At 44.3% G+C, this 26,630-nt stretch overlaps 1 protein-coding gene across 5 annotated transcripts in view; it reads right to left on the reverse strand.

The window, feature by feature from the left end:
- YEATS2 (YEATS domain containing 2) overlaps positions 1 to 26,630 on the reverse strand; it is a 48,772-nt gene that overhangs the window by 7,940 nt on the left and 14,202 nt on the right. Inside the window, exons 9-27 of one of the 5 annotated variants that reach the window (XM_084212044.1) lie at positions 26,395 to 26,439; positions 25,190 to 25,376; positions 23,279 to 23,518; positions 21,238 to 21,393; positions 18,832 to 18,935; positions 16,255 to 16,362; positions 14,694 to 14,864; positions 13,269 to 13,527; positions 11,966 to 12,127; positions 10,939 to 11,063; positions 10,454 to 10,609; positions 9,555 to 9,728; positions 8,571 to 8,769; positions 5,856 to 5,987; positions 5,503 to 5,601; positions 4,414 to 4,525; positions 3,147 to 3,220; positions 2,039 to 2,118; positions 943 to 1,144 (exon numbers count right to left, since the gene is read on the reverse strand). In XM_084212044.1, coding sequence (XP_084068170.1) covers positions 943 to 1,144; positions 2,039 to 2,118; positions 3,147 to 3,220; positions 4,414 to 4,525; positions 5,503 to 5,601; positions 5,856 to 5,987; positions 8,571 to 8,769; positions 9,555 to 9,728; positions 10,454 to 10,609; positions 10,939 to 11,063; positions 11,966 to 12,127; positions 13,269 to 13,527; positions 14,694 to 14,864; positions 16,255 to 16,362; positions 18,832 to 18,935; positions 21,238 to 21,393; positions 23,279 to 23,518; positions 25,190 to 25,376; positions 26,395 to 26,439 — 2,785 coding nt within the window. Of the gene's footprint in view, positions 1 to 942; positions 1,145 to 2,038; positions 2,119 to 3,146; positions 3,221 to 4,413; positions 4,526 to 5,502; positions 5,602 to 5,855; positions 5,988 to 8,570; positions 8,770 to 9,554; positions 9,729 to 10,453; positions 10,610 to 10,938; positions 11,064 to 11,965; positions 12,128 to 13,268; positions 13,528 to 14,693; positions 14,865 to 16,254; positions 16,363 to 18,831; positions 18,936 to 21,237; positions 21,394 to 23,278; positions 23,519 to 25,189; positions 25,377 to 26,394; positions 26,440 to 26,630 lie in introns of those variants that run through there. The other 4 variants (XM_084212046.1, XM_084212045.1, XM_084212047.1 and 1 more) reach the window with 4 other exon arrangements.

The following is a 26,630-nucleotide window of genomic DNA, read 5'->3' on the forward strand; positions in this document are numbered from 1 at the left end:
AAAAAATCAGAAGACAGGTTCACAGTGGAATGGCAAAAGGGAACCTCTTCTCTGCATGATTGACACAAGCCAGTAAAACCTTCAGTGCAAAGCTACACAGTAAACAGATTCTACTCTTCAAAAACAAACACAAATACAGTAACTTAGACATAAATATTATAAGGTAGATGTAGGCTTCCTTTCCCCCTTCAACAACTGCAATGCAAGGCCAGACTTTACAACATATAATAAATTCCATACACTTCTGTGAAATACCTTAAATCCCTGTATGATCAGAACAGAAAACATTCAGCTTTTGGAAAGGCATTATCTGAAGGTGAAATGAGAGCTCAACTGTGAAGAATGGATGAAATTAAAGATGTGATTTTAAAACATTCTGAAATGAACTGAGGGGATCCTAGAGCTATGCTAATGGAATAATGCAGCAGCTGTAATACAAAGCATGAAGCTTCACACGAGCCAATTCACCTCACTTTTGGAGGTAAATTAACCCCCACTGAGCTCCACGCTGCCACTGCCAGGTTTGGTTATTTTTGTTCTGTACCTGAACTCATTCACAGTGTTTGCATGGCGAGTCTTAACAGAGGCTAAGCGTACCCAAGGACAGAAATGTCATCACTCCCCATACCTACTTTGTGTATCCACTTAGAAAGGATTACATTGTGGAACCAGGATCAACTTTCACGTGATTCATCTACACTGAGACTCCAAGGGCCCCGAAGCACAATAAAAACCAAGAGAAGCCCCAGAAAAACATCAGGACTGACAGGGACAAAGGACAGCCCCACTTGTAGGCCTGCCCTTACCATCTCGAAGTTTTGTTATTCTGGAGTGAAGTAAGTGAAAAAAAAGAAAGAATCCCACAAGCAGATGTGCTTGTGCACAGGCATTTAATGAGCAGTGTGTCTGGCAGAAAGGAGCTCCCTGTGCCCCCACACTCACCTGGCTCACTGTCTATCTGTGTCAGCACGTCCTCAATGGAGTCCTCCTCGTTGCGCAGGGTCTCGGGGTCAGGGGGGGTGTAGCCATGGCACCGACACCAGTGCACCACGTGCTTGGTTTTCAGGGGGGTGATATTGTGAAACCTGGGATGCTTCTCTACGACTTCTTGGAGGATCTTTCTCACTGTCATTGCTCGTTGCCACTGTGACCAACCAAAGAGAAAGCTCATCACACTGGCTAGAACAGTTATGGTTAGCTTACAGCCCAGAACCATAATCCAGGTTGCAAGGGAAATAGAAAAGGAACATGATTTTCTCAGGAGTCAGAATGACTTCTGGCAGGTCACTTAAACTTTACTTTATCATCCAAAAAAAATCCCAAGATAAGGGACATTTACAGAGGCCTAGTCACATTCATCTTGACTTGAGATATTTCATCTCCCAAGTAACACCAAAGATGGCAAGGTGCATGAATCCATTAGAGAAAAATATGTTCTTAAAATTTGGTTAAACTCTTTGATCATCTAACCTGGCAACAGCAGAGGATCTAATTCAGTGTCAACATCTTCCCTGTAAAGCTCCACAGCAAGATGGCAAAGTTATGAAGAAATAGAGGGAAATCACAATACAAAAGGTCCAGGTTAACTGAAATATTTATATATATTTATTTCAGCATTAGTACTTCTTATGTCAGATCCCTCAATTCTCATCCTACAGAAAGCAGACACAATCCCATAACAAGATAAATAAAGTATGTTGGGGAAAATTCCCTTGACTGTAACATGCCACAGAGGAGAGATGAGGATAAAGTACTACCAGTCTGAAAAAAATTATAGCTTTAAAATGCTTCAAAAACCACCTTACTACAAATAAACTGAAAAATGACCTTCAGCATCCTTTCTGCTTGAGAAAGCCTGTGAACAATAAACTGGATCACTGTCTGAACACAAGTCAGTGCACCTTGCAGTAAGGAATGCTGCCATTTAAAGTAACAGATTTATTCAGAAAAGAATTCAGAAAACAACAAGGAAAGTTCCACAATTCAGAAATCCTTCTTTCCTAATGACTGCTTATGAAACACTGGAGGAGAGAATTACCTCGGCTGCCCTCCTCTTCCCAATGTTCCAGCTGTAATACTGTTCCACTGAACTGGCACAAAAAGAGCTTACATCCTCACCTACAAAAACACAAAATCAAAAACTCCATTAAATTTTCAGTAAGTGAAGTAAGATGCATTCTGGGTTTGATGTAATTTATCAAAGAGGAAGAGGGAAATGCATTTCTTGCTCACAGGATCCATGACTGCAACCAACTCCCACAAATGCTGTGCTCTCTCCAAGAGAGACTGACACTGGTTTTTGAATGCAAAACCAGCCTCCCTCCTGGTCATACACACAGAACCTGCAGCTATGGGCTGTTTTAAGCCCCTGTTCCCCCCCAAAACTCTATTATGTAGACCTCTAAGTCTTCCTCACTACTCAAAGTCTTTTCCTGTGGAAAACTGGATTTTTTTTTCCAAAGTACAACATGAAAATGAAACAACAGTGAGAAGGTTTCCTGGTAAAAGCACGAGAGCTGTATGTGAAGAAAGCTTTCCTGTGCCTCTCACTCCTTTGCTGCCTCTGCTTGAGAGGGTCTGCTCTAGCCAGACTGCAGAACCACTCCTTCAAAGTGCATTAGTTACCAGGGAAAGCTGATACATTTTCAGCTATGTACATGAGTCAGAGGAATGAAATAATAAAGTACCACACGAGATTAAAATGTTTCTCTGCAAATTATCCCCTCATGTTTAAAAAAGAAGGCAAAAACCCCAATAACAAACATATTTCAGTGTTGTGGTATGTTACTGTATTTGCCAGCTTGATGAAACCCTAGTTTTAAATTTAAAACAAGAAAAAAGAAAAAAGCAAATCCATTAAGGACAAACCAGGAAAAAGAAAACCTACTTGCAACTATTATGTGAAGAAATACAATCTATTTCTAATGAAAAAAAAACCCAGATGAAAGACTTTAACTGCTAACAACATATTTGACTTTACTGGAAGAACCTAATTCTAAGCATCTTCAGAATAACCCCTGGGGTAACTCTCTAGGAGAAGAGCTTCATTTCATTCCACTCTTCAATAATTTCTGTGGGTAGAGTATGCAAGGCATTCTGTTGATACACTGACAATACAAAGCAAAGCCTTTTCATTTACTGCTTACTTTTTTCAGCAATTAATGGAACCTTCTTCACTATTGCTGTTAAAAGCTGCTGGATGTTCTCCAAATATTCTATGCTGCAAGGGATAAAAAGAATCACAGTGAAGATTGCAATTGGAAGCAATGAATCAGATGCAAAAGGTTTCAAAATCACTGCATGGTTTGAAGTCTTTAGCCCCAAGGCATTATAAATAGCAGTGTGAGGATAAACTGTTACACCCCAAACCAGAGAAGGTATTTCAAACAGCCCTTCCTCTTGCTGAAGTGTCCAGATCTGAAGCTGCATTTTTCAGGCTGAAGAAACTGAAGCCAGGCTTGCAGAAAATCCCTGCATCATCTGGCAAGCTGCAACCTTACTTTGAGAGGTAACTAGTGCAGGCTGTCCTCGCAGGAAACATGGGAAACTTTGTATTTATGGGACTTGTCCTAACCAGCCATAGTCCATTAAACTGGCAGGACCTGTATTATTTTCCAATAGTTATGTTATAACTCAGATAATTTTCAGTGTGTAGTGACTCAAGATTCATTGCTGTCTCTTACACACACTCTCCACCAGGGTAGTGTCTATAGGGATACACTGAGATAACAAAACTTTACAAAACACAGAGACAGGGAAGTTGGGGGAATCAAGAGAAGAGACATCCTACACACTGCAAGAAATATGCACAGAAAATTCTGCAGTCTGAGTTCTGGTGAAAAAACACTAACAAGTACTTGCAAAAGCATCGCAAACATGGCACTGGATTTCACAGCATCCAGTGATCTAACACTCTTAATTATTTAATTCCAATTCTGAAGCAAAGCAGCCCTCATACTAAGCAACTATACACAACTATATGGACCCAGAACTTGAGGGTCTAGAAGGTGGACAGCTCTACTTATTTCAGATGTCCCTTTTCAGAGCTGCATTTTACTGGGCAGTGTGACCTGACTAAGGACACACAATGGCAACGGGACTTATACAAGCAGAGGATGATAAAGGGATTTTAGCAGCTTGTGATTTTAACAAAGCCCAAAACAACTGCAAATCTTCAAATAATTTTTTCCCTTTCATGAACCAAGCACACCAATCCATTCACAAATAAAACATTGCAACACTGTCTGAAACAAATGCCACCCAACAGGATTAGTACAGATAAAGCAGTGTATGGGACAGATTTCATAATGTATTTCTAGGTCAAAGCAGAACCACTGCACGCATCCCTAGAACCATCTCCATTCCCCCAGCACTTCAAAGATCAGAAATCCTTATAGAGAAATGAACAATTACTTGATAACGTAATTCCCAAGCTCAGAGCTCTCTTCTGTTTTAACTGCTGCTTGGCCTTCTTGGGTACCCACAGAACTGCAGTTTTGTCCTGTTGAATCAGGCTCCATCTTAACTTCAAAGAAACAGAATACATTTTAAGACAAAAAGTACAGCCAGCTTGATAACAGTACCAGACAGTCTTGTGAGACTAAAGGTCTTACATAACATCCCTTCATTTATTGTTTGCATTCTCATTGCTAAGCATGAACAAATCTGACTTTCAATTTTGCTGAAAGAGACCTACCAGAACATGTTCCCCCCACAAATCTCCACATGCTCACATCTCATCCTTGTCAGAAACCTGCATAATCAATTGCTGCTCTTTTGCTTATGACTGCCTGATCTAAACTGAACTGCCTGGCCAATCTGCAAACAAAGAGCTGGTTAGAAAGCTACCAAGTTTTAACAAGAATTGACATTTCACAGTGACAGCTTTTTAGAAGACACCACTGATTCTGACATGTGAACTTTCTCACGTCTGGGACAAACTCTGGTGAGACAGAAGCAGTGCAAGATGTGCCAAACCCAAATAACCAGGCAGTCTGGTCAGGCTGGAGAGAGACATGACCGTTGTGCCTGAACTGGACTTTGAGTGTGTCAACTCTGCCCCATGCTTTATTCTGGGAAGGACTGTGTGTATCTCATTCTGTGCTCACACTATGAGCACAGGGACACGTGCTGTCTGCATTTAGTGCTGCTGGAAAGCAACCTCCAGTGCACCTGGCTGAGAACAGCAGGATCTGGGCCTGAATACTTGCTGCTCTATGCAGCTCTGCCAATATGGACTGAAACAATGAGTGTTTAAGGTACTCCTTGTAGCTTTCTAGAACATTTTCATTTTTCTCCATACTTGTCTACGCTGTGGGATTTGTTGAGGGGGAAGTCACTGTTAAATTCCTAGTCCCCAGGTGTCATTTTAACTTGATTCAAACTCTATTAATAATGGAAATAAAGGAACCCACAGTCATGGACTCTACTCCAATAGGCCACTTGCATAAAGCAGCACCAGCTTTTTTTTACTACTGGTCTTACTAAGAAATCCCTTTTTACCTTTGGCAACGGATGCCGTGGAGGGACTTGGGACAACTGTACTTGCTGCTGTGACTGCTGAAACTGCTGAAACTTTGCTGGCAGAAAGTGACTGTAGCACTAGAGATGAACAGAAAAAAAAAAAGGGAGGGAGGCAACAAAGAAGAAAAAAAATATCAAATTTCATACTTCAACAAATTAACATTTTCAGAAGTAATACACTCCTTTTGCAGCACAAAGTTTAGGGATGAATTCCTTGCTACAATTTCTTCTATCTCTACTTTCATGGACCATGTATGCCAACAGTGACCAAGTGCTACCCTAGGTCAAAGGAGATTTTCAAACACCATCTGTCATCCTCCTCTGCCCTTTACCTTTGTTCATAGGCATGAGTATTGTCTGAACACCTCCAGAAGCTGTGTTTACACCGAGCTGTTTAAGCTGGCTGGGAACTGTCAGAACAGCCTGCTGTGGACTAGACTGATTTGAGTGGATTTTTAGCAACCCTGCAAGAAGAACGGAAGACAAAATGTTAAATAAAACACACCAGTTAGTTTATCTCCAGCTACTTCTCTCCCTTTCTGCTTGAAGCAGGATGGCATGTAACCTAGCACTGCCACCCTCTTAACAAGCCACAGTTGGCTGAGCTGTCAGGACGAGTTTCCACTGACACAAGCGATGGCTCAGACGCCGTAGTGCTGCACCGCAGCGTGCACACTCTTACATGCTGCACGGCACTCTGAGAGTTGTAAAGCAAATCCCCTCATTACCTAAGGAATCTTCAGCAAAAGTTGATGTAAGAAACCTTTCAAGTGAAGCAGGCTCAGCAGAGTAGAACACTCTTGTCAGGACCAGACCTTGTGCTCAAGGCTGTGGTAAGCCAGTGAACTACAGCTCTGTTGTGCTCACACAGCTGCTCTCAGGGAGGTGACCCAGGGCCACTCACACCTCTGCAGTTCAGCTTAGCAGCATCCACTGCAGTCAGCAGGGCACAACCAACCCTGTTCCAACTACGGGACAAGCCCAAGGCTGCTGTGCAGCAGGTCTGACAAAGGACACACCTGAAGTGAGTGTTGTGATTCTCTGTGCAACATGCACTGAACACACCCATAAGGATGGATAATCAGGCTGGGAAGTACACTAAACTGGAGACTGAACTAAATCCCTGCCTTCAGTCGAGGCCAAAAGAACAAGCAGAGCATTGAGACATTAACAGCATTATCAATGGCAGCACTCAGTAACTTCAGGAGAAATCAGCATGACTCCAAGCTGTGCCACAGTCCCACGGGTGAGGAGGGCTCATCACCTGCCTGCCAGCTCTCTCCTCCACAAGATGTCATCTCCTTGTGATAATACCCCCAGGCACCACAGCCAGCTCTCTAACACTGTGGTTTGGGCCTATGTCCATCCTTTCTACTGGTAAACTGGCTGTTCTCCATGTAATTGTATTCAATCTGCAGCTAAGTTTTCTTCAGATTGTGGAAATTTAGCAGGCTTCTATTTTAAAACATGGATAACAATAAACTTCTTCGTTTCATCATGACAATTTTAAAACTATGATTTGCTTTGACATTATTATTATTAGTAGTAGTGAAACACAGCTGCCTTCCAAGTACTAAACATGCAAGTTCTGGTGAAGATGTCTTGGTTTTTCTTGGTTTTTAAGAATGCCCAGCACTGGTCAGTGGGGCTTTCATCTCCAGGCAAGAAGGCTCACTTAGTGCTACCCGTTCCTTTGTGTGGGACACACTGATATGGCAGGGTAGGACAGCAAGGGACCCAACAGCAAAGCTGTTTAAAAGGAACCTTTTCAACAAACCCTATCAGCCTGGTACTGCTTGATACAAATCAAGGGAAGTTTGAAATCCTTTTCAAAAAGTTGCCTTTAAAAACACAAATGTTCAGAATTTTAACAGTTCTGAGTTTTCCTTTGTTATTACATTGAAATAACTGTTTTATATCCACTGTTCCTTCTGAGATTCTTGAAGAAAGAGTTTTACACAATGAAGTCAATGCCTTGGGTTATAAAAAAACCCCAAAACAAAATCTAGACAGCATTCTCACATGTAAATGGGAGTTTTAATCTGGAAGCTATTTAGTTTGGCTTATTTCCTCCAGAAAACCCACCTGGCTGTTTTCCTTGCAAAGAGAAAAATACTAAATTGGTTCCTGCAGGACTCTGTCAGTCTTAGCAGTCTATGCTGTTTATTTTCAAGCTCTGGGTAAAATATACCCATGAGAAAAGAGAAGTTTAAGTCTGAGCAGAGAGGAAACAAGAGGAGCTGCTTCAAAAAGACACTGTCAGATGAGCTCAGTGTCACTTATTTTCTCTTTTCTGTATTTTTACTCTGCCTTCACTTCATAAGAAACCACTTCAAGTGAACAGAACATGCCAGTAGGTAAATTACTCAAAACAAAATTTTCCAATTTTAACTCATAACTCTCTGACCTGCTGTATCTGCCCTCCCTGGCATGAAAGATGATGAAAATACAAAAAAATAAATAAGGAGAACTCCCCTTCACACAAGGGCATCCCATTTTTATTACCTCATTTTTATTAACTTGAATGATCCAGATCCAGCCTAGTTCACTATACTTAATGAATTTTGACTTCAAAGGCTCCAGTTCCCTCTAATCAACATCTCTCTCCTTTTCAATCCCAACAGAGCAGATGCAAAGCCTCAGAGACAAATTCTGCTCATTCTCTGTGTACAGTGGAGTTTCACTTTCACAAACTAATCAAGTCTGTAGTGCTGCTGGTATCATGATGGTGACACACTCTGCTCCTGATGGGCAAAATGCATCTTCTAGTGAAAACCTAGCATGAAAACTAAAATCCCTCTCCAGTACTAAAGGGCAACTTGTGCTGTTATTTGCATCAGATACAGTCAATGCCAAAAGGATGCTGAATTATTAGAAATTTCCTTGGCTAAACCAAAAGTTATGCTAGTAAGGTGTTTTAGAAAGCATGACTTTCACACGTTAGCAGACACAGGTGACTAAATTCTTCCATTTACAGTGAAGACATGTACAGAACTCACACCTGGATTCTAACTTTCTCTGGGAAAGGTGTGAAGGGAGTTTAATACCTGATACTGTAGCTTTTCCTGTCACAGGTGTTGCTGTAGTCATCAAGGAAGCAACACTTACAACACTGGAAGTCGCAGTCTTATTCACTACTGATGAAGTAGACTGGCTCTGGCTTACACAGATTTGGTGCTGCTGTCCAGGTGTCTTTGCTGCAGGAGTTCCAGAAGCTGATGAACTGGAAGCTGCATTATCTGTTTGCTGCAGAGGCAAATAAGAATTAGAGAGAAGAAAATAAGAGGGAATAAGAGGCAGAGAGGGATAACAAATCCCTTTTCATGTCACAGGTGATTCAAAAATAAGCAAAATAAGGTAATGCAAGTAATAAATAGCAAACCCAAATTTTTATCTATCAATTGTTAGGAAGCAAGAGATTCTCAAGCTCATATCCAAAAGCCCACAGATAATGATGGCACATACAGAATGGAGGCTGTGGCAGCATGGTATCAACTCTCCACAGGCATTTGGGAGGCACAGATTGAGGCTCATAGAAAGAGACAGGCTCAGAGTGAACTCCACACTCTTCCTTGTGCTGCCTCCTCCCCTCTCCATGCACTGCAGCTCCTCTCCACGTGGACAGCCTGCATCCCTTGGATCCATGGCTGCATCCACTCACAAGGGCATTCACTTTAGGAATGCAAATGTTCTCTGTCCTGCCTCCCTCCGTGCCAGAGCAGCTCCATGCCAGGCTGCAGTGCCACAGCTGCCCTGGGGTGGAGGGCAGTGACAGCCTCTGCACACAGCCAGGGCCAGCAGGCACTGCCAGCCCCCAGCACTGCTGCCAGCAGCTCGGGCACTGAGCACTGGGCAGGGCCTGTGCCCTCAGCAGCACCCACGGGCTGCTCAGAGCTCTTGGTACAGGAACAGCAGTCCCAGCAGCAAGCTGAGGGCACCTCCAGCAGAGAAAAGCAGTGCAAGTCCTTTCCTGGACTCGTGGCAGGAGTGCCAGCACTGCATTACAGATCACTGGCAGGGCTGTTTCTCACCTGGGCCACCCCATTGGAGGGCAGGGCCACGGCAGGAGCAGCAGCTGTGGTGATGACACCTCCTGACACTCTCAGCACAGTGGTGCCAGGTTTGGAGAGCTGGGATGAGGCAGGCACTGACTTTATAGACCCATCTGATATTTTCACCAGTGATGTCTGTCCACTGGATGTAGCCTTATGCAGCATAAGGAAAACAGATTATTAGTTAGGGTTTTAAATTATTTTAGAAATCCAAATCAAAACAGAACAACAACAAAACAAACAAGAGAAATGCTTTTTATATTATCAGAAAATATTTTCAAAATACTTTTGAAAAAATCAAATTCTGGCAATAATTGCTGGAACAAAATTATCACCTCAGAAATCAACTTTGTAAGTGCTGACTTTGCAAATATATGTCTACCAATCTTGAATTTTGGATAATCAATTGCAAGTACTCTTAGGGCATTTGAATTTCATAGGGACTACTTGGTACTTTTTAAAAGAAGGATCTGTGAGAGGTACCAAACCCAAAGATTTTTAAGAGCTTTTTAAGAGCACGTGACCCTGCTCTTTGAACTTTCTAAAGTTCAGGTATTTCAGTACATTTTTGCACCTGACTACTCACTTTTCCAATTCCATTTCACTAAGAATCCCAGAGCCCATTGACAAGGCAGCAACCCCAAGCTTACAGAGATTGCAAGCTGACCCCCTCTGAGAAGAGAAAGCTGGAAATCTGTAGTCTGATGAAAATAAGCCTTTGTGTGCTTTCCTCATCGTGGTACAGCCAGCACCACAATTGTACAAAACCCCACATCAAACCAACTATGAAAGGAAATGCTCTCAATAACGTGTGGCTGTGGTTCCTGTACTTTATCTGACAAAACTAGTAAGAGAGAAATACATCAGCTGCACATTACCTGTGTAAACAGAGCTGTTTTCTGTCCAGTTATCACTTTCAGGGCTTGTCCTTGTGTGGAAGATGCTCCAACTCCTACACTGCCCTGAACAACTGATGCAGGAGTCAGCTGCTTCCCAGAGCCCTGAGGTGAAGGCTGGCCAACCAGAAAGGTGCCCTGCCCCAGAAAGAAATCAGGGAGGTCAGCACTTTGAAACACAGTTATGAGTCAACTGAAATTTAGAAGTGTCAGAGAAAAGTAGGAGTAAGAGATAAAAGCTTGTGGCTATAATGTAGCCACAACACTTCATCTTCTGAAACAAGGCACTGCTAACTCCAGTGGATGCCCCTGCACTAAGAGCTGGATGCAGCCTTCTTGCTGCAGAACACCTTGTGATGGAAGCAGAGCAGGAGAAAATTCAATTAAGATCCAGACACCAGAGTCCCAGGGCATCCCCCAAACATCTCTGAAATGCCAACATGCTTCCACTGAGATGTGCCACTGACCTGGGGTGTCTGCTTCAGGATGTAGGATGTGTAGGTGAGGTGCTGTGACAAGTTACTGCTCGTGCTTTGGGTTCCACCTCCTCCTCCTCCTCCTCCACTATTCGTGGAAGAACCAGACTGAAGACCTGTAACCAGAGGAAAAGACTTGACCCTTTGGCAATCAGACAGTGCCAGCTGCTAAAGCATCTCTGTACATACAAGAGCTTGAAAAGACATTTGGTGCCATGTGTTTTGCAGTCAAGTAATGTCATTATCCAGTAAAGAAGAGCTCAGCTGTGCTGCTGTGCTCTTACAGCCCAGCTAATGCCATGGACAAGAGGAACTGCTGGGGAGATAAGGAGGCCTGGTGGACAAGCAAAGCTCATTTCAGGCTGTTTTGAACTTTCTGTGAAATGAAAATGCTGTCCAACAAAAGAAAAGCTTTTCATGACTTTTGCAGGTTATGGATCTGCAGCAAAAGCTCTGGAAACACTCTGAATCTCACTGGCTTCTTAATTTTAATTTCACTGGCTGTCAATGCAATTTTATTAACACAATAACAGATCATGGATACCAAGCAGTGGTAATTTACAGTGACACTTTGATATTGCTCTGCCTCCAGAAGGAACAGCCTGAACAGTGACTTTTTGCAACCTCTCATTAAAAACAAGGGTAAAAAAAGAAACCTCATGGCTCTGTCATAAGCATTACAAGTATCTGATCTTCCTTGCTGCCAATGACCTTATCAAAGCTGGACTGCCCCAGCTGCAGGTTTGACTGGGAACTGGGAGTTCCACTCATGGACCTATTAACCAAAAAGCCATTTCTGCATTGAGAGTACAACATGAAAAGCAGTTTCACTGAGAACAAAAGCCACTTGTGAGATCTCAGCCTTAAAAAGCACCACATATGGGTTGTTGTGAACAAAGAAACCCTATCCCACTACTGATTTCCACAGCACCAGGATGCCTTCTAGCAAAAATGCCCAACATATTAATTATGCAGTGATTACATTATTTAACTGATTAGATTTCCCTGCAAGACTAACTAGCATTATTTGTGGCCCGCAGTATGGCTCCTTGGGGTATCAGCAGCAGTTTTCCTTTCCCAGAAGGGTTCTTGCTGTTGGTGGTGAGGTACAGCTTGGTGCCTGGTGGTAAGTTTGCCAAGTTTGCCAGGTTGGTGGCTGGTAACTGCAGTGTAGCCATCACTAGAAAGAGAGAATAAAAAGGAATAAACCAGCTGCTTGAAGAAAGTAGCATGCACTGAAATCTGCACAGGATGCAAGTACTCAGTGACATGCAACCAGCCCCCAGTAATCCCTACTTAGCTGCTCTAACTGCAGATTAACTCCACCAGCAATGCACAGACAATTTTTTTAATAGGTCTGGAAAAAATCTCTGTGTTCAGTCCCACTCTTGGCTGCAGACCAAAGCAGCACAGCTGTGGGGTCTGCAGCCTTCCTGCAGGCCCAGGCACCACACACAGAGCAGCTCCCCAACAGCCCAGAGCCCCAGCCTGGGCTCAGCTACAGCAGCTGTGTGCACATGCACACAGGGGGCTTCTGCCCATACTCCTGTACCTGTAAGCACTGGAGAAGATGTGGGCATGAAATAGGGACACTCTGGTGTCACAGACATGTTTGATGAAAAATCCTTTCCTTAGGATTTTTCCTCCTGAGAAGCTGAGAGGCCTCAGGAACAAAATGCAAACAATGATTGTCTGCTGCTGTGGGATGCAACAGGTGGAGCTGGGATTGGGCTCATGTGGTTGTTTCTAATTAATGGCCAATCACAGTCCAGCTGTCCAGACTGTCTCAGTCAGAGACAAACCTTTGTTATCCATTCCTTTTCTATTCTCAGCTAAGCCTTCTGATGAACTCTTTCTTTCTATTCTTTTAGTATAGTTTTTAATATAATATATATAATAAAATAATAAATCAGCCTTCTGAACATGGAGTCAACTTTCTCATCTCTTCCCTCATTCTGGGACCCCTGTGAACATGGTCACACTTTGGCTCTGGCTGGCTGGATTCACAGGGAAAGGACCATAATGCCAGGCCAAAATGTGAGATCTGGCTCCATGAAAGTCTGCAAGGTCTCCTGCACATTCCCCAGCGTATCCATCTGGTCTCCACTCCCAGAACACTGCATGTTTTAAAGCACTTGTGCTCCCTCTTCCCCCTTACAGATAATGAATTAACATTTTCTTTCTTATTAATCTCAGCCTTAATTTTCCTACAGAGCTCTCTACTCATTTCCAAGTTTCTCAATCACACACAGTTATTTTGCAGCTGAATACATCATTATAGACCCATCACTAGCTATTAACAAGGTACAAAATCACTCTACCTGAGCCTTGAGATGTACTTTTCAGAGTCCCTGTGGAAGAAACCTGTGCCTTGGTTATAGTCTGCACAGGCTGAGCCACAATTGTCCCTCCACCTCCACTGACGATGGCTTTGGCTACACCTTGAGTCACAACCTGCTTGGAGCCAACAGCCTTTGCCACTGAGGAGCTGGACTTTGCCACGAGGATCTGACCCCCACTGATGGCCACCGCTTGTTTCACCGTCGACTGCAGCGCAGAACCAACGGGAACGCCAACAACCTGCAACAGACAGGGGTGGGGTGGGATGGGATGGGGCCCTGCTGGCCACAGCATCCTGGGAATTCTGGCTGGCACACCACCCCCATCTCCAGACATTTCAGGACGTGCCTGGTCACGAACAGAAGCTCTTCACTCAGGAACAAAATTAAATCGGCAAGAGGCCAATCCCAAGTAAAACGATAAACTGTTAAACCCAGCCAGGATCTCAGCACACCCACAAAAGATTAAGTTCATTCAAATCACAGGGCAATTCCTTTATTTCTGATTTATAAGCAATGGCTTAATTCCAGCTGAAGATAAAGCTTGCTTTGGTGAATTAAAGAGATGTAGAAATTCAGTTTCAACACATCCATAGGAACAGATTCCCTGGGAAAACTACAGCCTCAAAGCAGAACCCACAAAGTGCTTCAATTTTGTGTGTTAATGGTAACTGCAGTGGGATATGAGTTTTTGCATACCTGCTCAAACAGGCAAGAAAGGCAGCAAAAAGAACAAGGAAATGTTGCAAATGCAAAAAAAGTATTTACTTATGCAAACGTCAAAGTTCTGTATGTAATCTCTAGTGCCTGGCATGTCATTTGACTCTGTCCACAATGGAAAGAGGCAAGAATGGAGATAATTTCTGACACATCTGTCATCTTGTCACTGCACTGTGCCTTCTCAGAAGCTGTGTCACTCGTGGCAAAGCAGGACTGCATTGGCACGACTCCTGCAGTAAAACGCTCCAGTTGCCACTCAAGTAGGACTGCTTTCACCTAATCCTACTCTGGCTCAGCCTCCACCTCACTCCCTATTTGTGCTGCTCTCTTATGCTGCAGGCCTGCACTGGCAGGAAAGAATTCACTTTCTTTTATGGAAAGACCTCGGTGAGTTTCAGCAAGAGCTGCTGATGGCAGCCCAAAAGCACCTGCACCCCAATGGCTTGGACAGAAGTGAGCCAAATCCCTGTACACAATAAAATGCCACAGGGCCTGCTCAGCCTGCTCCCTTCCCAAGCACTACAGGGAAGCAGGACACGAACCACTGCACACAGGAGCCCAGCTCCCCACGGCGCTGCCACCTGGGAGCGCGGCACGAGCAACCCTGCTGCCCTGGAGAAGCACCGAGGGCTGCAGTCACACCACAGACAGCTGCCAGCACCCCAGAGATGCCCAGGTGGCCCTTACCTTGGACTGCACGGTCCCCTCACTGCTGCTCACGACGGGTTTCTGCGGGGACAGGGCCAGCATGTGGCTGCCCTTGACGGTGACGTACTGCTGCACCGAGGGCTGCGCCGCGCCCGCCGCCGGCACCGCCGCCTGCTGCGGCAGCTCCCCGGGCTCCTGCTTGATGATCACCTGGGCAGGGGCACACACAGTCACAAGGACAGCAAACACCTTGGATGCCTTAGCATGTCAGCTTTTCTATTTTTCAGATCCTGTGCTGCATCAGTGCATCACTCCAAACTCCATACAGAGTGTCAGTTACTGCCTTCACAGTTTGGTCAGACAAAACAATCCCTCTGGGCCTGGGACCCAAGGACACCCCACAGCCTGAGGCACCAAAATTATAAACAAACCAGGGGTAAATGACTTCATTAGTGAAGCTGTAATTGCAGAATTAACCCCTGATATGTGAATGGACCAAACTTGTCTGAAAAACTGGTGACCACTGTCTAGCTTGGGTGTAGCCCCTGGGAGGCTGTGACTGCCCAAGGTGACCTGTTTGAAGGCCTTTAATAAATACCCACTTTATTATCTGGATCTTGTCTGGCTCTAGGGAGCCACTCCAAGGCATCCCCTTCAACCACAGAAGATTGCTGTGGAGCAGCCTGTCTGCAGGGAAGGGCAGGCACACTCTAAACTCAGATGTGGTGCTCACCACCACAGCTCCAAGAGAGGGCTGCTCCCACACAGCAGTGGGGTGGTGTGACAAACTGACACAGTGACAAAGCAGTTCTGGAAATTACAGTCACAGCAACTGCTGGTAGTGTTACAAGTACCACTCATCCTGACAAGGGACTTGGCCAGACCTGACTTCTTCAGATCCTGCATTTCCACATGGAGACACGACACTTTAAAGCTTCAAATTCATGTTCTGAACCTGTTTTTTATTTCTATCCTGGAATGTTACAACCAATGGCTATAGACACTGTAAATTATTGTAACTCACATACACACATTCTCTTGTGTATATGTTTTATCTAACCTCTAAGGGCAGTGACACCAAAAAAGCCTCTTTGTGGTTTTTTTTACCCTATTAGATTGCTTCCTACCACTTACAGTACCTACAACATTCTTTCACCTTTTACTTGGATCACCTAACATTGACAGAAACAATTTTATATTCCATGTGGTAGCATTTAAGGAAACACAGCCAGAAGCAGCAACATCTGAGATTCACAAATCACTGTGATAATTTTTTAAGAAGCTCCTGACAGACCTATTGCTGTTTACTTTTACTGCATCACCTTAAATATAAACTTTCAAAATATCAGCCTGAGCACAACACTTATTCAAAAAAGAACCCCAGAAAGGATAGAAAGGTGATAAAAGGCGAGATCCCAGGTACAGCAGGTACAGAGGGAAAGAAAACAAGACACATTTTTGAGAGATGCTACAGAGCCCTGAGCAGCAAGATACATCTTCCAGTAAAGAGTTTTACAAGTTCCATGGTTTGTGGCACAAGTCAGCAAGAAATGGCACTGCTGGGCTGCCTGTCCAGCACAAAGTCAGGAAGGAAGGATACCTTTGTAAAAGCTCCCAGTCCTCCAGTGACTGACTTGGGGCTTTGCACCTTGGAATGGCTCCCGATAGGACAAAGGGGTGGCATGGCGGCAAAAAGAGAATCCTCCTGCTGCAAATAAAAAGACATGGTGCAAAAATCAATGATACATCCAATAAAAGAAATAAAACAAGTGACTGCTAAAAAAGGGCAGCAGGGACCACCTGGGCAGGCCAAATTAGCCGTGCAAATAGGACATTTCCAAAAATCAGTCAACACTTGGGTAAAAGGAGTCTAGCTTTCTTAATATAACACACAAAGCAAGTTTTAGTTGGTAGCTTACATCTCCAACAGCAATAAGTGTTTCTTACCATGTCATACACAAGCAAGAATATCAACTCATGTTCTCTGATCAATTTTTAATATAAAAGTATTTCACTTAAAATTCAAATAGGCTGAGGGGGCATCTTATCAATGCATACAAATACCTGCTAGCAAGGTGTAATGAAGGTCAAGCCAGACAACACCCAAGAGTATCCCATGCAAGGACAGCATCAATGGGCACAAATTGAAATACAGGAAATGATAAGGAAAACCTTGTTGTTGTTGATGGTGACCAAACAGAGTAACGGGTCGGTTGGAGAGGCTGGGAACTCTTCAGCCTTGAAGATACTCAAAACCCAATTAGACACATTCCCAAGGAACCTGCTCTATTTGACCCTGCCTTGAGTTGGAGTGGTTGATCTCCAGAGGTCTCTGCCAACTTCAATCATTTTGTGATTTTATACACAATCTCCAAGAGAGAAGACAGTGTAAGAAGAAACAAGCTATGGAGGGGAAAATTCTTCTCTCAGAGGAGTTCAGGCTCTCCTCTAACTGGAATGATGCAGTGGCACATAACCCTTAAAGACAGAACTCACCATTTCCAGAAACAACACACATTAAGTAAAAAACATTTTGTTATCTGCTCCTGGCACTTCTGGGTCTGAGGCCAGCAGAGAGGTCAAGTGCATTTAAGGGAGTCTGTTACAGTGCAATTGCTCTGTTCCCAATCAGTGTGAACCCCAAAGGCATGGCTTTACAATCACTTGGCCCTTCCTCAGGGTGGATCATGAGCAGAAATCAGGTCCTGCAACTCCTGGCATCTTCCTGGTACTGACACACATGGCTGCAAACATTAGTTTTCCCACAGGTTGGCTGTCTGCTCTGGGTCACCACACAGCTGCACAACTGCTGGCAAATGGGAGGTGTGAAGACAAGGCTAGAGGCACAACAGTCCCCTCCACTGCAGCTGCATTTGAGACTGGCTGCAGAAACACAGCCTGAAGTCATTAAAATAAATACAGAAAACTTGCCCACAGTGAAGAGATAAGAAGTGGTGAGTTATGCACAACCTGTAATATCCCACTGAACTATCAGGCACACTCTTCTCTTTAAAGAAACCCTAAAATAACAGCTTTTCCACCAACCAGAAGACATAAATCAAATTACATTTCTGTTTACAGAAGTATGACTTCTGTGGGTTTTTAAAAATATCTTCAGTTTTTAACATTGCCCTGGAAATACAGAATTCAGCTATTACTAAAGATGTGTGCCTACTCTGACTCACTGAAAACCTTTCAGAAAAAAACTGCCCCAAATCAGTGAAAAATAAAGAATAATTAATGATTTTCAACATAGTTAAGTGAAATCCATCTGAGCACACACAGGTTATTTTAATCTGACTGCCAGCTGCACACCTGACACCGAAAATGCCACTCCAAACGAACTGCTTCAGACCAGTCTGCTACACCTTTTCCCCAGCAGACACAGGAAGCATCTCAGCTCCAAATGTGAAGAGATTTGCTCCCTGCAGGCTGACTGGCAAGCCTTCCCCCAGCATCTCCTGCTTTAATACTGAGGCTTGGAGACAGGGAGTGCTCCTGTTTCCCGAGCACACCCACCAGCTGCTTTCAGAGCCTGGCTGACGCCACTTCCCTGCCAGAAATATCATCCCTAGCACAAGATGAGGGGAAGATTTTATGTGAGACAGTTCAGCTCTGTACTTTTTGGGCTTTGCAGATCAGAAGCATGAACTGTATTTATTGCTGTTTGTTTACACATCCAAATGTTACTCCACTGTTTACACAAACATTTTTCTAAATCCAGGCAGTTGTAAAACCACTACATGAGTTATTTTCAGGCTGCTTGGAACAGCTGCTGTACAAAAATAATGAACAGAGTGAAGGTTTTGAGGTAGGCATCTCTTGTTTAATCATACTCTGTGACTAACAAAGTGAAGAAGATCAAAGGCAGCTACAGAAAAGCTTTTTTGAAAGATAAAACGTTTGGGGAGCTATGCCCTCCATGGATTTCCTTGCAGAGAAGTGGAAATGCCTTTAACAGATATGCAGGCAAGCCTAGTTAGAGCTGCATGAAGTGTCACTACCATCTTGTATAACCACCATGTTCTCCTACGGCTCCATCTGTTACACAGTAAACCTTCACAGGAAACGACAATCCAAGAACTTGCCTCAAGTGCAGAATTCTTAATGCTAAAAAGTGACATTTAATAGGAAGCTGGACTGTAAAAGGGAAGTACACACCTAATAAGAACATTACCTTGACAGCTGAGGTGCCAAAGCTGCTCCCATGGCTCTTTGACACAGGAGATGCGGTCCCGTGAGAGGCCTGACAGACACTGCTCAGTTTGCTGGTCGGGCTCCCTGCACAGCAGGAAACAAAGCAGATGCTGGGTGAGGGCTGGGAGCAGGGCCCCTGCACACATGAAACCTCTTCTAACAAGGAGCAGGGCATTTCATTTCATCTGCATTCTGCATCAGGTACATCAGCAGGAACCACCATGGGCACAAAACAGATCCAGCACCAAATTTCCACCTGCAGGAACCAGGCCCCAGAGAAGGTGCTCTCCACCCACTGCTGTGTGTGCTGCAAGCAGATGGTCAGGAACCTTCCTGAGGATATCAGCTACAGGTGCAACTATGAAATCAGGACAGGTGCAAAGTCCTCTGCTGCCCAGAAGCCCCCTGAACCCACCCTAGCCTTGGACACTGCCATGGAGAAAGGCTTGGAGAGGGAAGGAAAAGAAAGGCCACAAAAGGAGTGAGACAAAGTGAGGAGTAACAAGAGCAAAGGACAGAGTGAGGAAGGTGAAGGAACAAGAAGTGAAGGCAGAGAGTCACCTGTGGCAGATGCTCTTGCAAAATCATCAGACTGACACATGTGCCACATCTCCTGGCCCCAGGATGGACGGAGATCCAGTGCTAAACTTACCCTGCATTGTCAGTGTTTGCACAAGACTGCTCCTCAGCAGCCCTGTGACTGCTGCTCTTGGGCTGGATTGGCAGTTTTGTTTGTTCAAGAGACACCAAGATTACACACATGAAAGGAAAAAACCAGTATAGTTGTACTATAATCCACACTTGAGTTTAGAAGTAAATGAGCAGCCATTTCTGAGAATAAGGGCTTTGGGAAGGCTGGCTTTCACAGAGCATGAAGACCTCACCCCTTTTCTTAAATACAATCTGCAGCCTCATCAAAAGTGATTCTTTCTGTAATACACATGCTCAGTCCAGCCTGGCTGCTGTTGCCCAAAAGTCAGTTCCACAGACCCTCCTGCAGCCCCATACAGGGTCTGCTGCTGAGGATCTCACAACAAAGTTGTTTGGGGAGGGGATGGTATCAGCCTTCTGCTCTGCCACTGATGTGATCTGACTGGTGCAGGATACAGGGGAGGCACAGCAGTGCAGGGAGGGAGAGGCAGCAAGCAGTGTCTGCCAGGCCACTCTGTACACCTGCACTGTGCTGGGAACTGCAGCTTTAACAGTAACTAACACCTGGACATTGCAACAATCTGCTGCATCTGCACATCCTGTCCTCCAGGTACAAACCTCTATTAGAACCCAAAGCTTACCCAAACCATGATAACATTTAGGCAGAGGAGACAGGCTGGAGGTGAAGAAACAGAAAGTAAGAGGCAGAAATCCCCCAACCAATAAAAAACACCCCAATTAATCAAACCCTGTTGGGGAAACAGCGTCAGTGTTACCAAGAAAGCCCAAAACATACTTTAAAAAATTCAGATACAGCTACACAATTCCTAATAATGACCCTACCAGTTCCCTCTCTGATGAAGTTAAAATCAATGTGACAGCTGTGTTCCCTCAGATAAAGGGAGGAAGCATCAGTAAAAAGAATTTTTGTGTTTTCCAACCATGCCCAGCAAACAGTTTGTGTTCCATGGATGCTGCACTCCCTCACTTGGCCCTGGGCATCCTGCTGAGATGCTGGGAAGCACACACATACACAAACAAGTGTGTTTTAAAATAGACAGCAGTGCTTGGCCATTTATCACAACGAATAAATGACTTGTGAGGGACCTTTCCTCCACCCCAACACAAACATTACTGACTGACTGATTCCTCTATCCATCACCTGTGGCCTGCAGTTCAGCCCTCCCTGTGACCCCAGGCTTTTTTCACCCCTGAGGGAATCCAGTAAAAAGGAATCCAAAGCAGCTGGATTGGACCAGATAAAGCTGAGAGCAGTAACAAAATTCAGCATGTCTGTTCTCCTGGTAACCAGGATCTCTGCATTTCACCACATCCACTGTGCCTCACACTGTGACCTAAGACTGCTCTGCCAGTCACTGCAACCTCTCCCTGCTCTTTGCCACATCCACACCATCACTGTCACCCACCCATCCGTGCACTCTTTCTGTCTAAAGCTGCGCACCACCATCTCCATCACCCTCTGAGAAGAACAGGCTCTCTTTGAGGAGGTGTCTGTGAGTTGAGTTTGGCTTCACACCGTGCTGTTTCCTACAGGAAGCAAAGCTCAAGCCTGAGATACCCTCAGCCACACACACAGGCCAGCTGTGCAAACCAACACCTTCCCCTTTCTCTGCTGAGCGCTTTCAAACACTGCAGTCATTCTGATCATCTTGAAGGGAGAACAAACCTGAACAGGTGAGACTAAGCCACTGCCTTCTGTGGTCACACTACACACCTGTGCTTGTGGCTGCTGCTCCAACTTGTCCAGGCTTGTCCACAATAAGATAGGGGTTATTGAGGACTGAGCTGGCAGAGCCTTGCTTCATGTGCACCGGAGTGGACGTTGGGGTACGAGGTAGCGGAGATGGACTAGGGGTCGATATTGGAGAACCTTAAGAAAAAAAGTCCAATGCTTCTAGCTTGTAAATGTTGTCAGAACATAAAAACATGGCAATTGTAGTACTTTTGAAAATGGATTAGAAAAGGAGAGTTTTTTGAGGATGCATTTCTCAGCCTGAATGAGGTCACAGGATTTGGAGAAGGAAAGAGGAGACAGAAGGAAAGGAGAAGGCACACAAAGCACTATGGCTCATGGCTACCCTGGACACACTCTGCCCACCAGGACAAGCAGGGCTCAAAGGCAACTTGAGAAGGCATCTGGTCCACCCTTGAATCCTGAGGGATATTACCTACATCACTGTCACTGCCAAGACCAGTGCACCCAAGGAGATGGAGACAGAGAGCTGAGCTGTCTTGCCCTCGTGCAGCCCCAGGCACTGAAGAGTGGGAACCAAGGAGTTCCCCTGGAAAGGCTGTGTGGAACAGCCTCAGGCAGCAGCAACAGCCAGGTCCCTCACTGCTCTGGTGCCCTCCACTGCTCTCACTGCAGCAGAAACCCTTGAAATCAATCTGTAAAATGGGCAGCTTCTGGGTAACATGGCCAGGAGAGAGAGAAACTGGAGAAGAAAAAAGCTGCATGAAGAGGTAAACAAGAAATTCAGAGAAAAGGACTGGTAAGGAAGTGATCAGAGAAAAGAGACAGCAGCAAACACCAAGCTTCCCCTGTCTTTTCATCTACTTTCTTGGCAGATTTTGACAGTTAAAACAGAACATAAATGGTCATCAAATAAAATCCCCATGTCTTACAAACTGCTTTGAAATCTCCAAGGGGTAACCCTTCTCAGCAGACAGCAGAACTTTAGAAAAATGTTTAGCAGGGAAACATTCAAATAGCAAAGACCAACAAAGAATAGTCCAAGGACTTTAGAAAAGATAGGATAGCCTCCTAATTCCTGCTTTCTAGGAAGCTTTGGGAAAAGATCAAGAGAAGAGCTTATAAAGAAAGAATAAAGCACTTGGCATAGGTTCAAGTGTAAATCAACCTGAGTAAAGTTTTAAGATGTCAAGGAACAATATTGACATTTAATTAAAAACAAACAAAACCAAAACAAAACAACAAACCAGACACACTTTAAGAAAATTATCTGGGAGCAGATCACCAGAAATCACATGTACTGATGGCTGGTGCTTCATCCTCTCTACCCTAAACTCCAGAAAATGAAGAATTGCAACAGGTCACCTTGCAGCTTCCCAGCATGTGCCATGGTGAGCTGTACATGAACACTTTCTGATGCAAAACATCATCCAGTGACTGGCATCACACCCAGGCAGGGAAGGGACCACAGGTGAAATGAGCAAAGCAGCACTTTGGCCATGTTTGCTTCAGAAGCTGTCACACTGCCCACTACAGCCAGCTGGCAATTTAATCCAACACAAGGTGGACTTTTCGAAGACAAAGACCAAAGCTGCTCCATCTGATGCAATATGGCAAGCACAAGAGGGTCTATTTGAGTCCACAAGGTTAAAACTAATTATTTGCCCAGTAATCAAGGAAAAAATTCTTCATCCATCCCAGCTGTATGAAAGCAATGGGGAGAAGAATGGACTCTTCCCACATACAAAATATTGCACATGGAAGATGTGTTTTGGCCTGGGCCTTTCTGTGGGGAGCAGTCCATTTCAAGACTATCTATTTCACACTTAAAAGCATTCAAGATTAGGGAGAGAACAGCTCTCATCCTGCTTTTCATCTGTTGTGAACCATTTCACGCCTGTATTTTTTTTCATTGAACATTAAGAAGTGTGCTTAGCTCCTTATTCTAGAGTTTCCTACTGTCTGATGCTCAAAGATTGGCAGAAAACCAAGGGAAGGACACAGAACAAGTCCAACTGGTTCACTCTCTTGTTTTCCAGGGGGTAAGTAAACTAACATTCACCTGATACAATCTTGCAACTCATGGTGATAGGCTGGAAGGATTTTCCTGGTGACTCTGCAGGGCTTGGACTCTGACCTTGAGGCACTATTTTACAGCTAGCTGCAATGGGTTGAAAGGCTGAATTTCCATGAGAGCCAAAGGCAACTTTCTGTGTGGCTAACTTGGTGGGAGTCCGTTCTATGGCGGATGGCAGGGAATAAAACGCGGCATGTCTTTCGGTTTCAGCACTCCCAGAGAATCCTGATCAAAACAGGGAAAAGAACAGAAATACTGCTTAGGCTGACACATCTGATTCCTTACTGTGCTCCTCTACACAAGCATAACTCAGCTATGACACACATGTTCTGGAAGGAAGGAAGGAAGGAAAAAGCAACCGGTGGGAAGCGTTGAACAGGGAGAGTATGAGGGAGGGGATTGCTCCTGCACAGGATCTGCTGGACAAGAAGAATAAAATGATGCCATGCACAGCCTGTCAGCTGTGGCAGGTGATCAGCCACTTCTTACACATTTCCTTGGAATGCCCTTCCACTGCCCAAAGCTGCTGCTAGTCCCAGGTGTCCTTGGTTAGGGCCCCACAGGACCAAGGCTGGATCTCCTTTGCAGAGAATCTCGCAGTGCATTTTTTGGGGTAAGAGCTCAAGGAGACAAGAGACTGCCTTTTGAGCTGGCCTATGGAATCCACTTTATTTGATGTTCAAGGAGATCAATTAACCTGGAGCTGCTGAGAGAAGCCACTGCCTGTCAGTGTAAGAAGGAGGCAGGCTTGCTTCCTTCCTGTTGGCTGCAGCACCGCTCACCTAAAGATGCTACAAATCTTCCTGTTTGAATAAAAAACCTGTGTGTTTAAAATGTGGTTGTGTTTGTCCTTTTTTGGCCACAAGAAAAGACCACATTCAAACAGCAGACACTCTTCTTGCTGAGCCTGAACACCACCAGTGGCACCACAGAGCCTATGAGGAAGTACAACCACGCATGACACCAGCTTACAGCCACTGCTTCAACACAGGAATGAGGGAGTAGATCAAGAAAAGCATCAGACCATGCAGCATCTGACACTATTTTGAAATATAGATATAAATATGTACCTTCTGGCTGTGTCCAGAAGGTTTTTCACACCAGAGCGTAATAACACACACCCTTGTATCTCAGCCCAGTTAGCCAAGGGTACCAGAAAACAAAGCCAAATGCCACCAGAGGCTCAGCTCTTCCTGTTTGACACAAACTACAAATGCCACAGTATATTCATGGGGCCAGCACTGCCTGTTCCAGGCAATCCATCCAAGTGATCCTAAGGCCTCAGCTGCTGCCCCACTGTAATGGATCCTGACTTTCCTGATCTCTCGTGGGAAGGGGAGAATAAGACCCCAATGTGCAGAGATGCCATCGTCCCTCAGACAAACACAAACAACTTTTTCAGTCTCTATTCTCCACAGTACAGAGATTACAGATACCCAAGGATTTTTGCTCCCTTTCAGTCAGCTCATGTTAGCCACTAACATATACAACTGAACATACCACTAGACCAACTCCTTAAATGTATACACACTCACCAAAACATTCACAAACCTAAAACCCCCTCTGAAAATAGTCTGCCAAAGCTTGAAGTGCTATTCAACCACCTTTTCTCCAACTGCATCTGTTTTTCCTTATTCACTATGTTTTAGCAAAACAGAGCCTGTTCAACAAATTTCAGATTAAAAACCCAAACAAAACCAAATCAAACTCCAAAACCAAATAATCTATAACAATTTCTGAACCACATTTCAGAGCACATTAAGGAAAATATGATCTGGGGTGAGCAACAAGCAGGTAGCACAGGCAACCTTTAAGGCATAAGAGCAATTAAGAGGAGGTATCCAGCAGAGCCAAATTTATAAGAACCTGCATTTCACTGACACCCATTTGCTTTACCTTTGTCCACAGAAGCATCTGGGCTGGAGTCCCTCAACTGTTTAATTGGTGAAGAAGCTTTGACTGGTGCTGGGATACTCAGTGGCAGTGATAAAGATGTAGGAACATCAGAAAGGTCAGACTCTGAAGACTGGGAGAAGAGATACTCCTCACCAAGGGAATGCCTGTGTAGCTCCACATCCACTACCTTCCAAAACAGGAGACAGGACATTAGTATTTGGTTGCTTGGCAAAGATATAAAACCCAAAACCAACTATGCCTTTTTATTTTAATGCCTAAAAGCCTCTCCCTTTGTTTCCCCCAGCTCTACATAACATTTCCATTCATTTCAGGGAGAGTTCCCAAAGGTCCAGCAGTACTTGGGCTACGACAAAAATCTCGCAACATTGAAGCCCCACAGCAAACCAGCACATCTTGGTCCGTGGGGAAATCTGAACTGTAAACACTGGAAGGATTCTGGAGCCCAGCTCTAAGCAACCCACTAAAGGAAGGACTGCACACCCCTAGGGACAGGCACCAAACTGAAGCCACTCTTTTCTGGTAAGGCCTTGAGAAATACACCACATGATCTACTCTTCAGAAGTGTTCTTTAATAACAGTAGACATTTCACATTAATGTTTTCTCCACAAACTGAAAAGCTGAAGTAATGCAATTTAACCATAAAAATTTCCATTCACTACAGTATAACAAGGGGAAAACAATATCAAGAAAACTTTAGGAATTTAGCAAACTATGGGTTATTAATTAATTTATTTATTTCAAAAGTTCATTTTCCATTAAAGTCCTGAATCTTGACAGATACAGAAACTTAGAAGTACTTAATACACTGCAAAATTTCAACAGAATAGTTGGGTGATCCCTTGAACCAAAATTCTTTATGAGTAAGCTCTGCAGCAGATCAGAATACAATCAGAACATTTTGTACCAAAAGCTTCACAAAGCAATAAAATTTAAAGCTCCAGTACAAGCCAAGTTCTTTCTGAAGAAAGAGCTGGAAACAGTCTCCACTGAACCAAGGAGGAGAAATGACTGCTGTCATCAATAGTGACAAGGTGTCATAATCCTTTCATTCAACAAGAGAGCAAAATCTACATTCTAGAAACTGTGAAATCAAATGGGTCTGACTCTGTGCTTAGTCCCATGCATCTTTTCTTCTTAAACATTTTCAAGGGAATCAAATCCATCCCACATCCCCCTGACTCACTGTTTCTGCACCGAGTGTCTGCAGGCCTGTGTAGGTCCTGTCCAGCTGGAAAAGACAATACAATATATTAGCCAGGGCAAAGCATACGTTAGCTAGAATTTACAACACAAATTGTTTAAAAGAAGTCTCAAACTATGTGAGTTGAGCAGCAGTGCATGCAATATTTTGAGGCCATAAGGTCAGAAATCCCTGTGCTAAGTGCCCTCCCTCTCTTCTGCAAAAAATTCAGCCATGAA

This window comes from Fringilla coelebs (assembly GCF_963513975.1).
Source record: "Fringilla coelebs genome assembly, chromosome: 10".
In the NCBI taxonomy this organism is placed as follows: domain Eukaryota; kingdom Metazoa; phylum Chordata; class Aves; order Passeriformes; family Fringillidae; genus Fringilla; species Fringilla coelebs.